Source organism: Montipora foliosa, chromosome 7 (genome assembly GCF_036669935.1).
Source record: "Montipora foliosa isolate CH-2021 chromosome 7, ASM3666993v2, whole genome shotgun sequence".
In the NCBI taxonomy this organism is placed as follows: Eukaryota; Metazoa; Cnidaria; class Anthozoa; order Scleractinia; family Acroporidae; genus Montipora; species Montipora foliosa.
This window is the reverse complement of record NC_090875.1, coordinates 17292793-17303767: the sequence shown is the minus strand read 5'-3', so window position 1 is coordinate 17303767 and position 10975 is coordinate 17292793. Positions and strand designations below refer to the sequence as shown.

Here is a 10975-nt window from a genome sequence, read left to right as displayed (position 1 = left end):
CGAATTGATCAATTTTTGATGGCTAAGAGCTGGCTAGTTATCAAAGCTAAAGGCCTTCAGTAAAGTTAAACGTTTCACTGAATAATAAGTTTAACAAGTTCTTTTACCTTTTGAAGTCAATTTCAATGCCTCGTATGTTAATGAAACAAAATGTATTCTAAACAGTGATAAAAGCAAAGATTCCCTTAGTTGGCAGTATGAACTGAATACAGAAGTAATGATCTGGGGTCAATTAAATAAAATTTTTACGCGTGTAATTTAAAAGTGTAGCCATTGTTTTAGAGTCTGAGAACAATAGCTACACTTGTAAATTACACGTGTAAAAGTTTTCTTAAATTGACCCCTGGTTTGCATTCGGCCCTATGCTGGTGTAAAATCAGGCCCTTTTTTGCGACGAAAGTTCTGTTCCTCTCCCCTGCCACTCCATTAAATGTGGCGAATAAATTGAACTAAACTAAGTTGGCTCGACTCCTGTAGAGGAGCGCTCTGACTTTTCCCGAGTATCTCCGGGTCATCACCCATAAATACATTTCTTCGGAGTTTCACTTGTTGACACTTATTTAATCGCATTTGAAGCCGGCAACCTAAATACGATCGGCAGATTGGATAGTTTTGCGTTTGTTGTAAATGGCTGAAGTAAGCCATGGTTTTAGTCTAAGCATAGAGAGGTCTATGGTCTAAGAATACTCAGTTGAAAAGCGCTCTCATCTATGAATCCGTTTTAACCATCGTTTATTTCTCTCACAGAATACCACAGCACCACCAGCTCATCACTGTCGCCTTACTCCGACCGGTCAAGTCCTCCCACTAGCCACAGGCAAACCAGTGCAGAGTTAACTCCTTACTCCGACATCTCAAGCTCCGGAAGCGATTGTGACAGCGAACCCGATCGAATGCCGAATTACACCGCGCAGGCACCGAGGGAGAAACGACAGCGCACGACATTCTCGCCTAACGAAGTGATGCAGCTGGAACAAGCGTTCAGTCAGCGACCATATCTGACACAGTACGATGAAAAGATGTTGGCGCAGAGAATCGGGATCACGGATAAAAACGTGAGGGTGAGTTCATTAAGAGTTGTAAACGTTGAAATGTTTATTTTTGAAAGCCTTAAAGTACAAACAGTCAACTGGTTTTTCACTGAAAAAGATAAAAGCAAGTTGTTGAATTTAGCAACCACAGTGGCATTCAAACAATCGAAACCGTCCAGTTCAAACATGTAAACACAAAACATGTACAAGTCTCATTCGAAAACCTCAATCCTAAAAAATCTTGCAGCGACACTGGATTAATGCCTAAGTAAATGAAAAAGGTTGCAGAGGGGATCGCATGCGCATGACGAACCTTCAAGTAACAGTGTATTAAAACTAGCAACTGTCCATCTACATGGAAGAAGGGAGAACTCGCTCCTATTTTCAAGAAAGGAGACAACAAAATGTTGAAAATTATCGACCTACCACTATGCTCCCAATTATTGACAAGGTTTTTAAATCACTGCTCAGCAAACAAATCACTCATCATTTTTTCCCTATTCTATCTCAAAGATTGACTGCATATAGAAAGCATTACAGCTGCGAAATGACACCAATTAGGCCCGTTTCAAACAATTAAATTTTCATGTGCTGAACCTACTCATAAGATTTGGCACATGAAAAGTTCGGCGTCTGAATCAGTTAGGTTCGACAGATTTGTATTTGGGTCGACCCACCGTTCTATTCGACTGGTGCCAGTCGAATAGAAAGGCAAAAGTTCGACACCGATTCAGATATCGAACCTTCTCATGTGCCGAACCTAATGCATAAATTACCTTTATGAATTTTTCGATATAACTTCGCTGATGATTATTTAACAATTATTCGCCGAAGGCGAAGTGATTATCGGTGAATATTCACAGAGACGAAGTCGAGGTGAATATTCACCGATAATCACTGAGCGTCGAGGTGATTATCGGCTGATAATCCGAGATAGCGAGCCAATGAGAGCGCGCGATTTTGTATAATCACCTGTGTTTTTATACTAAATATATATATATATATATATATTGTATATATTATTTTAAACTGTAGTTTATATATTTTTCTTACACAACTCTGTTTTGGCCCCAATAAGTTGCTAAAACTAAATACATCGACACATTAATATAGTATTTCAGTCGGTTTAAGGTGAATTTCAATCGTCGATCCCCCGACAATACATGTGACAATTATCTAGATTTGGATTCGATGTGCAACCGCTCAAATTGTGATAACGTTATTATTAATAATTTAGTTTACTAAGGCGCTTATACAGATCTCTAATATTCCACTTACGTTAATTATTTTATCCTTTTCTTTTTCAGTACTGGTTTCAGAATCGCCGGGCAAAGTCAAGAAGATTCAGGAGAGAGGTGTCACCCGTTTGTCAGACCACCCCTTCAAACTGTTTTGAGCCGATTCCCAATAGCAGATCCGCTCAACCAAGAGGACTGCGGTTTGTAGCAGACCGGTCCGGTTTACACCATTGGAAACACGCGACCTGCGTATCGTACTCACACGCACCATTGACACAGAGCTTAAAAGATCACCCATGCAGCAGACTGTCCACACCTGCCAGATCTCACCCGTCAGCCCAGTTAAACCAGTTTAGACGTGACGTACACTTCCCATTCGCCATCTCTTCCTCTGATCAGTTCAAGATCAGACGTGATGAGCTCGCAAGATTAGCGCGGAGAAGTAGCCGAAGCTTGCGGAGTTTCCATCCGTATTGCATGTCCAATTCATCACAAAGCTTGTATAAGTAATAACGAAATAGAATTCAAACTTGTCAAAATAATGTAACTATCCACGTAGCCAAGAAAATATTTTTTTCTAACACGGTACTCAAGTTACGCTTTTTTGTGTGAAAGGCTTTGCAAAAATAAAGAACAGTAGTGAATAAAATTATAATGATAACTGTATGAATTAGCAGTTTGTAAATAAAAAGAATTGATAACAGAAATTGTTTGTGGTTTTGTTGATTTATGTGTGAAAGTTAGGGTCTCATAAAGGGAAGGTTCGTAAAGTTTAAAAAGGAAAATTCTTACAGGAAACCTGAAAAATGAACCGATAAAAGCGATGTATTTAGGTCACTAGTGTCTACAGATACAGCCATAAGTCAAAGGAAATTTCCCGCGCGCTGTAAACCAAGAACAGGTTTGCAATTGATTAGGTGCACTGCCTGTTTAAAACAACTCAGTTAGCGTTAAGGTTAGGGTCGTAGATTACAGTAAACACTCACATATAAGAACCTAGATTTTTCCAAGTTAGGCTAAATAGGTTCTTATATGGATGGTATTTACACTAGTTTTAGGTTTTAAAGCCTATCTAGGTTCTTAAATTGGTCCTAATTTCCACAAAATGAGATATCTACTCTATGATACATATGGTATGACTGAAATTTCTCCGATGAGGAAACTGATACCTTTATAATACAATCATAACCATGAAAAACAGTTTTAAACAAGATCTGTGCATTTTAAAAATTGTTCCAGACGCTTGAAATTGCTGAAGGTCATTTTCTGAAATAAGAACCTGTTTAAGTTTTAGGCTAAACTGGTTCTCATGTAAGGGGATCTAAAATGAAATTTTAAGCCTAACTGGTTCTTAAATTCTAGGTTCTTATATGTGGGTGTTTACTGCATCTTCCATGTTAATGTTTAAGTACATATACTAAAGAAGGACTTAGGCAAGCGCTGGGTATATTTTTGTTTCAGATATTTTTCTAACAAGTCTGCTTAATTACCATACGACCAGTCTGGTCTGCTCAAAACTATAAATTAGTACTATATTTTTCAGGTGATCTTTCTTGCTCTTTTCGCCGTTTTTCGTCGATCATCATTATTCGCCTGATGATTGCTCTTCGTTCCGCTGTTCGGGCTCTGGAGCTTGAACTACAGAATGCTGGTATCAGTGAAGTTGCTCCGCGGATCGTCAGTAAAACAGTAAACTCAATTGACGAGAGACCTGAGAGATCCTCGCACTTCGCTTGACAATTTGAGCAATTGTCCAGCTAAATAAAGTTAATTAAGAAAGGAGTAAAGTAGTTATCAGTGAGAGAAATTCATTTTTTAAAGAACGAACAAAGTATACCGTTTGAGCGGTGCGGCGGCTTGTCACTAAAATTCAACGTTAAAAGAACGAGTAAGGTACTTTTTGAAGTGTAGAGATAGCGCAGTGGTGAGAGCACATACTTCCCACCAATGTGGCCCGGGTTCGATTCCCAGACTCGGCGTCATATGTGGGTTGAGTTCGTTAATCACGTTCTCTTCTTTGAGGTTTTTCTCCGGGTACTCCGATTTATTTCCCCTGCTCTCCTCAAAATCCAGTATTTGACTTGATTTGCTTTAATTGTTGATTTCAGTTTACAGTGTCCCCAATTAAATGCTCCAACGCTAGACTCGGACTAGAATCTACTAAACACTTAAGCCCGTTTTAAACGTCGCATTTTACATGTGCCGAATATAATGCAAATGAGCGAAAACAATAATTTTTTTTCATTTGCATTCGATTCGGCACACGTAAAATGCGACGTTTAAAACGGGCCTTAAATAAAGTTCCTTTCCTTTCCTTTCAAGTTAAGTGGTTCGGCAGTCAAGTCAATTCTTTTTTTAACTCACACAAATATTATTTACCGAAAATTAATATAAAGACAATTACAAGATCGAAAAACAACGAAATCACAGATAACAAAAAGACAACAATATTAATTGTGTGAAAGTTTTGGTACACCTTAATTGTTCAGGGAACTAATCATGTCCAGTCGTGTCCAGCGAGCCACCGAGAGTCACTCAAGGTACCGAGGCACGGAAAAAATACTTGTTTCAAAAGTGGCACTGGCTTCTGTAGCTTCTTGCTCTCTCTTTCGTTGTTTGTTACTAGTTTTTCCCCCGTTTTCTCGCCGTGCTCACAGTCGCTTGCTATTTTACTTAATGAACGCAGCCCGCTTGGCCGTGCATTTTCCCGCCAAAGAACGTGGGTCCCGCAGTCCATTTCGCGTATTGGTCGTACGATGATGTCATAACCGAATTAAACCGAGCTCAAAATGTTTACACGCTATTCTTTGCGGGAACACAGGCAGACAACCCTAAGAATGGGAGAGCGCGTGACGTCACGTTATTTTGAGACAGTTGTAAGGGCCGATTCAACTGATCGAGAAAAATGTTCACTTCCATTAAAACTTCCAATCGCGATGTTTCTTTTCGAAAATTTGCCGTCACATACAATATAAATAGACAAGGCGTGCATCTTCCAAGAATTTTTCCCACTTCCAAAGGTTGCACGCCTTCCAGCCTTCGGCACCTTAGCCTGTTCCAGGCTCTCCGATAGTGGAGGCGAGGGAACGAGAACAAGGAAATTTATGAGTCATAGGTCAGGCACGTGTACGTGACGACGCGTGGGAAACTCATCAAATCACGCAGGACAACGCAGAAAATAGTAGGTGAGTGAACTTTATTTATCTGGCTGTCCGTAAAAGGACTTTTTGAAAAGAAACATCGCGATTTGAAGTTTTTATGGAACATTTTCCTCAATCGGTTGAATCGGCCGTTGCAACTGTCTCAAAATAACGTGACGTCACGCGCTCACTCATCCTCAGCGTTGTATGCCTGTGGTGGGAACTTCAGTGACTCACCCTAGAGCCAGGAATAAAGACATCAGCTGATAAAAGACCTCTGTTTCCAAAGGTGAGATTAATATTGTTCTTTACTAAAAAGATGTAAAGGTATTAGTATTAATAAACGAATCAGCAGTCTCAATTTGCATAATGCAATTTGAAATTTTGTTTGTCTTTCACGCGATCTCTAAGCATCAAACACCAACTGATCGAAACTAACATTCAATTTCTTATAATTATTTAGAGGTCAAACTAATTAGATCCTTCGTTGATTTTATGACTGCATGCGGAAGTTTGGACAGGGTTAAAGAGAGAAAGAGAGCCTGGGTAAAAAATAGATAGATATACCGTATTAACTTATTTAAGAGCTAAATAAAATAATTCCCCATGCCGTAGCACAAGGAAAACATGAATACCTTGAGGATTGTCTCTTGCAAACTTGTGGCGTACGGTTTGATACTTGTTCCCGTCATTTCACTGAAGTTTAAACGTCCTGTCAGCCAGCTAGCGAAGTGTTGCCAAGTTTCAATCAGTAACAATACCTATACTACGAAATCGAGGATTTTTCTCCGAGCAGTCGGTTTTTCCAACCTCATGTAAATCAACGCCATACTTATTATAGCTGCTTTTAATTGTAAACCGAGTTCAGTTACATAGTACATTGTGGCGTCGTGGGTAGTTTAGAGGTAATGTGTCAGTTTGTCTGATATCTAAGCCCCTGCTTCATTTTCCACCTTTGTCTACCATAGGAAATGAGTGAAAGATCTTGATGGCTTCAGTTTGTGTTTCAATTGGTGTTGTTTATTTCACTTTCAGGTTACCATTGGTGTGTTGTTATTAATATATTATTATTTTTAAATGACTACCTTAATTGCTATCGTAATTAATATTAAAAACTATTAGTATTTAATTACACAGGTGATTATACAAAATCGCGTGCTCTCATTGGCTCGCTATCTCGGATATCAGCCGATAATCACCTCAACGGACAAAATGGCTGCCAGTAGTCGTTTTGCCACTGTAAGTTGAAGATGATTTCGCCTTGAAAGGTTTTCTTTTCTCTTTTTTGAAATAATCACCTGTGTATTTATACTAAAACAATTATTCGCCTCAAGCTCAGTTATTATCGGTGAATATTCACCTCGACTTCGTCTCGGTGAATATTCACCGATAATCACTTCGCCTTCGGCGAATAATTGTTAAATAGTGTTATTATTGTCGTTAAAGTTATTAGCCCTTTTTGTATCCTGCGTACCTTGACTTGTGCCACATAAACCTCTTTATCGTATGGCATGTATGGTACGGCATGTGCTATCCAATCAAAAACTTCAACATCCCTGGGCAAACCCCAGGCATTTCACTATTTTCTGTGCCCGAGAAGTTGGGAATTTGACCTTTGCCTTGGTGGAGTGGGAAAAATTGAAGCTTAGTTTCAGGTTTCAAATGATTTTTTTTTTTTCGGGCGCCGAAGTCACTAACAGCTTTAAACACGTGTTTGGACACGATGGAAGAGTTTAAAGGAAAAGATATAGCATATTTGAGCGATTGGCTTACAAAAAAACTTAGGTCTTCAAAGGAATTTTAGCTGGTTAATGCATGTTTTTTCATACTATAGAGTGAACACAATGTGGTACGTTTTCACAGCCCCATTTCATTTCTTAAAACTGACTGAAAGCTGTATGTTTTTGTTAGAGGTAATCAACCGCCCCCGAACAATTCAAAATACACGCAGTCATAAATGCTCTAGGCTCTGTTGTTGATAAGTATACAGTACCCTTGTTAAACAATATTTGTCGTGTCTTGGAGTTAGAGCAGCTTACGCTTGCGTATGGACATTGTCAGACTTAATTAATGCAATTTCTGGTCACTTTTAATACCAGTAGTTTCAACATTAAAGTTGTGTTTTTTAGTAAATCAAGGGGGTAAAAACTGCATCATCTTATAAAGGGTCACAAAACATGTATTGCATGTTTATAAACCAGCATTATTAAACAGGATCCAACAGCGATTGTTCTTTAGGAGCATTTGACAGACAAGGCCCCAAGGGGGCGGGAATTGAATGCTGCAATCTTCAAAAGTTCAAATGCCTGGGCTTTGCCCATGGAGCAGGAAGGGGGGGAGGGGGGTATGGTATGTTGAATTTTCAAGTTGATCGGTGCACAAAGAGCCCATGTGATAAAATGCTTATTGACAGAATTTAGGTCATACAAGACAGGAAGATATTTGGCCCTTGGTCATGGCCCACAAACCCCATCCTCGGGCCAAATATTTTCCCGTCCAGCCCTCCCTCCCAGTCAGTCAATAAGTACATAGACTTTGTCCTCTCATAGTCAATCTCTGCTTGTGCTAAATAAACTGTGTTAAATCTGCTCACTACATTTCTATTCGTGGCCTTGCATGACAAGTCCTCATATCTTTTACAAGCATTTATCCTCATTGAAGGCTCACTCAGCTAAATTTTTATATTACTGTTGTGGTGTAATGTTGTTCTAACGAGATTTCATATATTTGAATTAAATCTATTGTAAATAATTATTTAAATATTTGCAACTAAAGATTACACATTCAAGTCTTGCATAAGACTTAAAAGGGCAGTTCCTTAAATTAATCCTAGTTTTCTTTAAATCTCCTTTTATCTCAAGGTTTCAACAATGGGTGGCAACCAGTCAAACTTACCTCAAAAACCGTTGGGGTTTGAATACATGTGCATTGCCATTCGTCCAATTGACAAACTGCGCATCATCCTTGGAGGTGACTATGAAATAAGCACCATGCGGCAGGCCATTCAAGAAACTTGGCCCAAAGGAATTCAAAGAGAAACTTTTCAACTGAATGGAGTCCATGAATTCAAACTGAAAGGCTTCCCATTTTCCCCTACCACTTCATCAAACAATGCAATAGCATGCAGGAGAATGGCAGAGAAAATTCTATATCGTTTGTACCGTGATGGATGGAAACTTCAAATTTCCAGTAACTTAACCAGAACAAATGATATGACAACCTGGCTTTTCAAAAAAGTGCCAGTTCAAAGCTTCCCTTCCAAACCATTCCTCATTGTTGGTCTTAGCAGCTATGACAGCTTGATGATTTTAAATGCATCAATGGATCTTCATCAGCTCTTCAAAGATGCCATAGAAAGGACATGGCTTAGAGGGATTCAGAAGTGGAAGTTTGAAAATGATGTCCTAGTGGTCAAATTGAAGGGATATCCATGGCATCCCGATGGAGAAGACACAGTGCACTCGCGAGTACTATTAAACGCAATTATTGCTGACCTTTTCCAAAAACAATGGAAGCTCTATGGAAATTCCAACTTTAAAAGTGAGGCTAACACGTTTTTCTTTGAGCATGACCCAAATTTGCCATTAGGTCAGCCATCCCCAATGCAGTTTGTCATCAGTTTCAACAGTCATGACCTACTCAGGGTAATAGGTGCCTCAGAGAACTTAATTTCTGCTGTCCGCAGCACCATTCAGAGCCATTGGGGGAAAGGCATCCAGAGAGAGTCAAACTACGCTGGTAGCTGGGAGTTTAAGCTCAAAGGCACTCCTTGGTGGGCAGATGGACATGAGGCAGTGGAATCAAGATATTTAGTCTTGAAACTGATGGAAGCTTTACAAGCATATGGATGGAGTGCTATTGCTGCCATTGACAATTCAAGGAAGGATTCAGACAAGAGTTCCCTGCTTTTCAGGCAGTCACAACCCAGGCAGTCTCCATTTTTCTGTATCAGTCTGAATGAAACTGACAAGCTGAGATTGATTAATGCACCAGATGATGTAACACAGGTAATGTATGATGTTGATGTTGACGTTCTTGTTGATCCATTCTTGTTGTTAGTCAGAGCATCTCTTCTTTGCAAAAAGTAGTTCAAGGGTGTCCTTGGGAAGTCCTTTCACCCCTAAACTGGCCATCCTTAGTATTTTACTCTGTCTATCGCTAGATGATTTTACTCGTCAATGGGGAACCCCTAGGAGTCATTGGGTTAATGGGGACATAGTTTTCCAGTGACTGATTAACCCATTGACTCCTGGGGGTTCCCCATTGACGAGTAAAATCATCTAGCAATTAACAGAGTAAAATACTAAGCATGGCCATTTTAGGGGTGAAAGGGTTAAGAATCAAAAAATCTTCAATGAAGTAATCAAAGATCTTTGTGCATCATACCATTGTCTGTTTTCATAAAGACATTAATCTTCCCAAGAAAGAAATTCATTTTGTGCTTACCTGTCAATTTTTTTTTTCCAAACATTTACAGCTTTGTCAGAATGTCATCCAAACTCAATATGTGCTTGGCACTCAGAGAGTGCAGGTATATGGTAGGAGTTTGGAATTCAAACTTTTGGGCAACCCATGGAGCAGTGGAATTACTGGCCACGACGGGCTCCATGGCAGAAACATGATCTGTCATCTTATCAGTGCTCTTGGAAGCAGGAACTGGGCACCAGTATTATCAGCAGATGTATCAGGAAAATATGTTCATCAACAAGAAGGTGAAGATTACCCAGTTGATGTTGACAGCATATTTTTCACCTATGACCTCTCCACTATGGCCGGACCGCCTTCTGCTTCACCATCATATGCCCAGCCATACTCTCAAGGATTTTTACAGCCATATCCTCAGCCACCCCCTCAGGGATTTGGGCAGCCGTACCCTCAACCACCAGTCTATGGCTTTGCTCCACAGGGTGCCCCACCTCCTTACAATGTAACCTATGGAGCTTTGACTCCTCAATGATTTGGTTTTTTTTTTTTTAACTTTTGCAATAATTGCTAGTGACGTTTATAAAATGCAGCTCTCTGAGTTAATGTTCTGCCTGAGTTGTAAGGAAAAGGTCAAGGTCAGGGTGACGAGAGGCTGCTTAATTTTAGTATGACTTCACCAGGGTGCAAACTGGCGACTAGATAAAAATTTGCTGTCCCCAGATGGCAAATTGTGGTCACCAAAAATTTTCGCTTGAAAATGTGCATTTTGAACTTTTTGTGGCTACCAAAAAGCATCGACTGCGTGGTTTTGTGAATGTGTCAACTTGTATTGTTTTGCTTTCTAAAGCAGACATTTTGGAGAGAAAATGTATCCTACCTCGATTGTAATAAAAAATCTATCTACCCCTTAGTTTGTCGAAAATTCTAGCTACGGAAACACTAGTCATACCTTGTCGTACACAAGCCACCATGTTGTTACATTCCTCGCACCCGTCCCTTAAATGTCTTTACTGCATCCTTTTTTTCGCCTGCAATACATGTATTTTATGAGAAACCGCAAAAAAAACGACCACTTGCAAAGTTATGGAGGGAGTTAATGGGAAAACTCCTTCGAATTCATTTTTATTTCAAAAACAGCGGC

At 39.6% G+C, this 10975-nt stretch overlaps 2 protein-coding genes across 2 annotated transcripts in view; both read left to right on the top strand.

Moving 5' to 3' along the window:
* The window catches only part of LOC138009978 (homeobox protein vent1-like), a 3283-nt gene extending 504 nt beyond the window's left edge, over positions 1-2779 (top strand). Inside the window, exons 2-3 of the mRNA XM_068856955.1 lie at positions 748-1061; positions 2339-2779. Of these exons, the coding sequence (XP_068713056.1) occupies positions 748-1061; positions 2339-2779 (755 nt within the window). The remainder of the gene's footprint in view (positions 1-747; positions 1062-2338) is intronic.
* Positions 2780-5419: 2640 nt separating this feature from the next.
* Positions 5420-10763, top strand: LOC138010319 (uncharacterized). The gene is made up of 4 exons (XM_068857241.1): positions 5420-5454; positions 5611-5698; positions 8271-9416; positions 9887-10763. Exons 3-4 carry the CDS (start codon positions 8280-8282, stop codon positions 10364-10366), a joined length of 1617 nt encoding a protein of 538 aa, XP_068713342.1. The 5' UTR covers positions 5420-5454; positions 5611-5698; positions 8271-8279; the 3' UTR covers positions 10367-10763.
* Positions 10764-10975: the final 212 nt, after the last annotated feature.